Here is a 2,397-nt window from a genome sequence, read left to right as displayed (position 1 = left end):
AACAAAACATGGGCAATTTTAGTAAGAGGAATCAGCAGAAATGTCTCTCACTAGATGTGCAAAGCTTGTAGAAATATATATCTAAAAGATTTCCAGCTGTTATTAGAGCAAAATGTGGTCCTGGATGAATACAAATGCAAGGCATACTTCTCTGATTTTTCTAATAAAACTTTTAGAAAACTACATATTTTCTTCTCTTACAAAAATTATGAGTGGCTTTGTTTTGGAAATTCCCAGTAAAATACATTGAAAAGTGTTCTTGCAACTGTGACAATATGCACAAAGCTTTCAGGGGCGATGAATAATTTTATAAGACAATGCAAAGCTGGGGGAAAAAAAGTCCAATCAAAGAGGCAGCGCTGAAACACTTAATTATAACAGGGCAAAGGAAAAACTTAAAGCACTGTCGAAGTACGACATCTATACTCCAAGACACAGAGAGGACTGGGAGACAGGAACGCAAGGAACAACACAGTAGCAACAATAAAACATCTCTGAAAGGGAACGCATTAAAGCAGGCTCAGTATACAGTGATCCCTCGTTTATCGCGGGGGTTACGTTCCGAAAATGACCCGCGATAAGTGAAATCCGCGAAATAGAAAACTTTTTTTTTTTTTTTTTTTTTTTTACAATTAGCAACTATTACATGTATACAAATACAGTGACTCACGTGTAGGCCGTTTCACTGCTCTTCAGACTGGGGCGCTGCATCCTGACTGCGCTCTGCAGTGTTCTCTTCTTCTGAAGCCCGCGGTGCAGGTGTGTTTGTTCGGGAGAAGAACATAGTGATAGGCAGCTGTTGTCGCTCTTTTTTCTTCTTTGCAAAAAGATCCTTGTAGACCGACATGCCACCATCGATTATGTTGGAGAACTGTAATGAACGGCTCATCAAAGGGTCCCATTCCTCAGCTACTCGCTTAAGTTCAGTGGCCATTCGCACCATGGTTGCTAAGCGACCAAGCGTTAGTCCTTCCTCCTCATCTCTCGTGTCCTCTTCTCCCTCTTCTCTTTCATCGTCGCTTTGTGGCTTTGTCATTTCTGCCAGCTCTGCATCGGTCAGCGGCTGTGCGTCTCCATCAATCAGGGCGTTTATGTCATCCGGACTCATGTCATTAAAGCCGTCTCCTCCAATCTGTTTAGCCAGATTCACAGCTGTTTCTACGGCAGATTGGTGGACCTCGTCAAGCGAGCCTCCGGTTGCGTTTTGCACTGCCTCTAGCCATAGTTTTTTCCAGCAGGCCTTCAGAGTTTCCGTTTTCATTTCCTGAATGGCCCTCTGAATGTTTTGGAGACACAATGCGATGGTGTATCCACGCCAGTAGTCCTTCAGTGAGAAATCTTGATCCGAGTCCATAGCGTCAACAAGATGTTGCAGGGTGTTGCGCGTATAGAGAGCCTTGAAAGCACGGATGACTCCTTGGTCCATGGGCTGAATCAGGGATGTAGTGTTTGGCGGCAGAAATTCGATTTGCACACCATCATATGCCAAATCATTACCGTGACCTCCGGCGTTGTCAAGGAGCAGAAGCACTTTAAAGTCCAGTCCCTTTCCTCTCAAATAACACTTGACCTCCGGGATGAAACAGTTTTTGAACCAATCCAGATTGAGCGCTTTTGTCATCCAAGCCTTTGCATTGTACATCCAGTAAACAGGCAAATCATCCTTATTTTTGTTTTTCAGCGCCCTGGGATTTTTAGACCTGTAAATCAGCCCCGGTTTAATCATGAAACCTGCGGCATTTCCGCACATAGCCAGGGTCAAACGGTCTTTGTGAACTTTAAATCCTGGGGCTTTGGCTTCTTCCTGCATGATGAAGGTGCGGGAGGGCATTCGTTTCCAAAATAAGGCAGTCTCATCCATGTTAAAAACTTGTTCGGGCTTATATCCCCCCTCCTCAATGATCGCCTTGAATTTATTGTTCACGAAGGCTTCTGCCTCAGCGGTATCCGCAGACGCCATCTCACCGTGCAGACAAACATTTTTAAGTCCAAAGCGTTTCTTAAACTTTTCAAACCAGCCCTTGCTTGCATTAAATGCGCTTGGCACTTTGTCAGCAGCACTTGCTGAGGGCCCGGCATCCTCTCCCTCTTCCCCGTCACTGACAGCAAAGTTTTCATACAGCATTCTCGCTTTTGTGCAGATAACGTTTGTATCCAGGGTTATGTTTTTTTTCCTGCAGTCATTAATCCACAGAGCTAATGCCGTCTCCATCCGTACCATGGTCTTGTTGCGGACAGTTACAACCCTTTTTGCATTCGTATTAAAATTGACTGCTGCTGTCGTCCTTATGTTTTTTTCATCCTTCTTTATGTAACGAACGGAAGATTCATTGATTCCGTAATGGCGAGCAACGGCTGCATAGCTTTTACCTTCCCTTAGCATGTCCAGAAGTTTAA

The 2,397-nt window shown here is 44.3% G+C and overlaps 1 protein-coding gene across 1 annotated transcript; it reads right to left on the bottom strand.

Moving 5' to 3' along the window:
- Positions 1–682: 682 nt before the first annotated feature.
- On the bottom strand, positions 683–2,125 carry LOC116714898 (tigger transposable element-derived protein 1-like). The gene has a single exon (XM_032555696.1). The coding sequence runs from the start codon at positions 2,123–2,125 to the stop codon at positions 683–685; it is 1,443 nt and encodes a 480-aa protein (XP_032411587.1).
- Positions 2,126–2,397: the final 272 nt, after the last annotated feature.

This window comes from Xiphophorus hellerii, chromosome 23 (assembly GCF_003331165.1).
Source record: "Xiphophorus hellerii strain 12219 chromosome 23, Xiphophorus_hellerii-4.1, whole genome shotgun sequence".
Lineage (NCBI taxonomy): Eukaryota > Metazoa > Chordata > Actinopteri > Cyprinodontiformes > Poeciliidae > Xiphophorus > Xiphophorus hellerii.
Note: the sequence above shows the minus strand (reverse complement) of the source record. Positions and strands in the feature narration are given on the sequence as shown.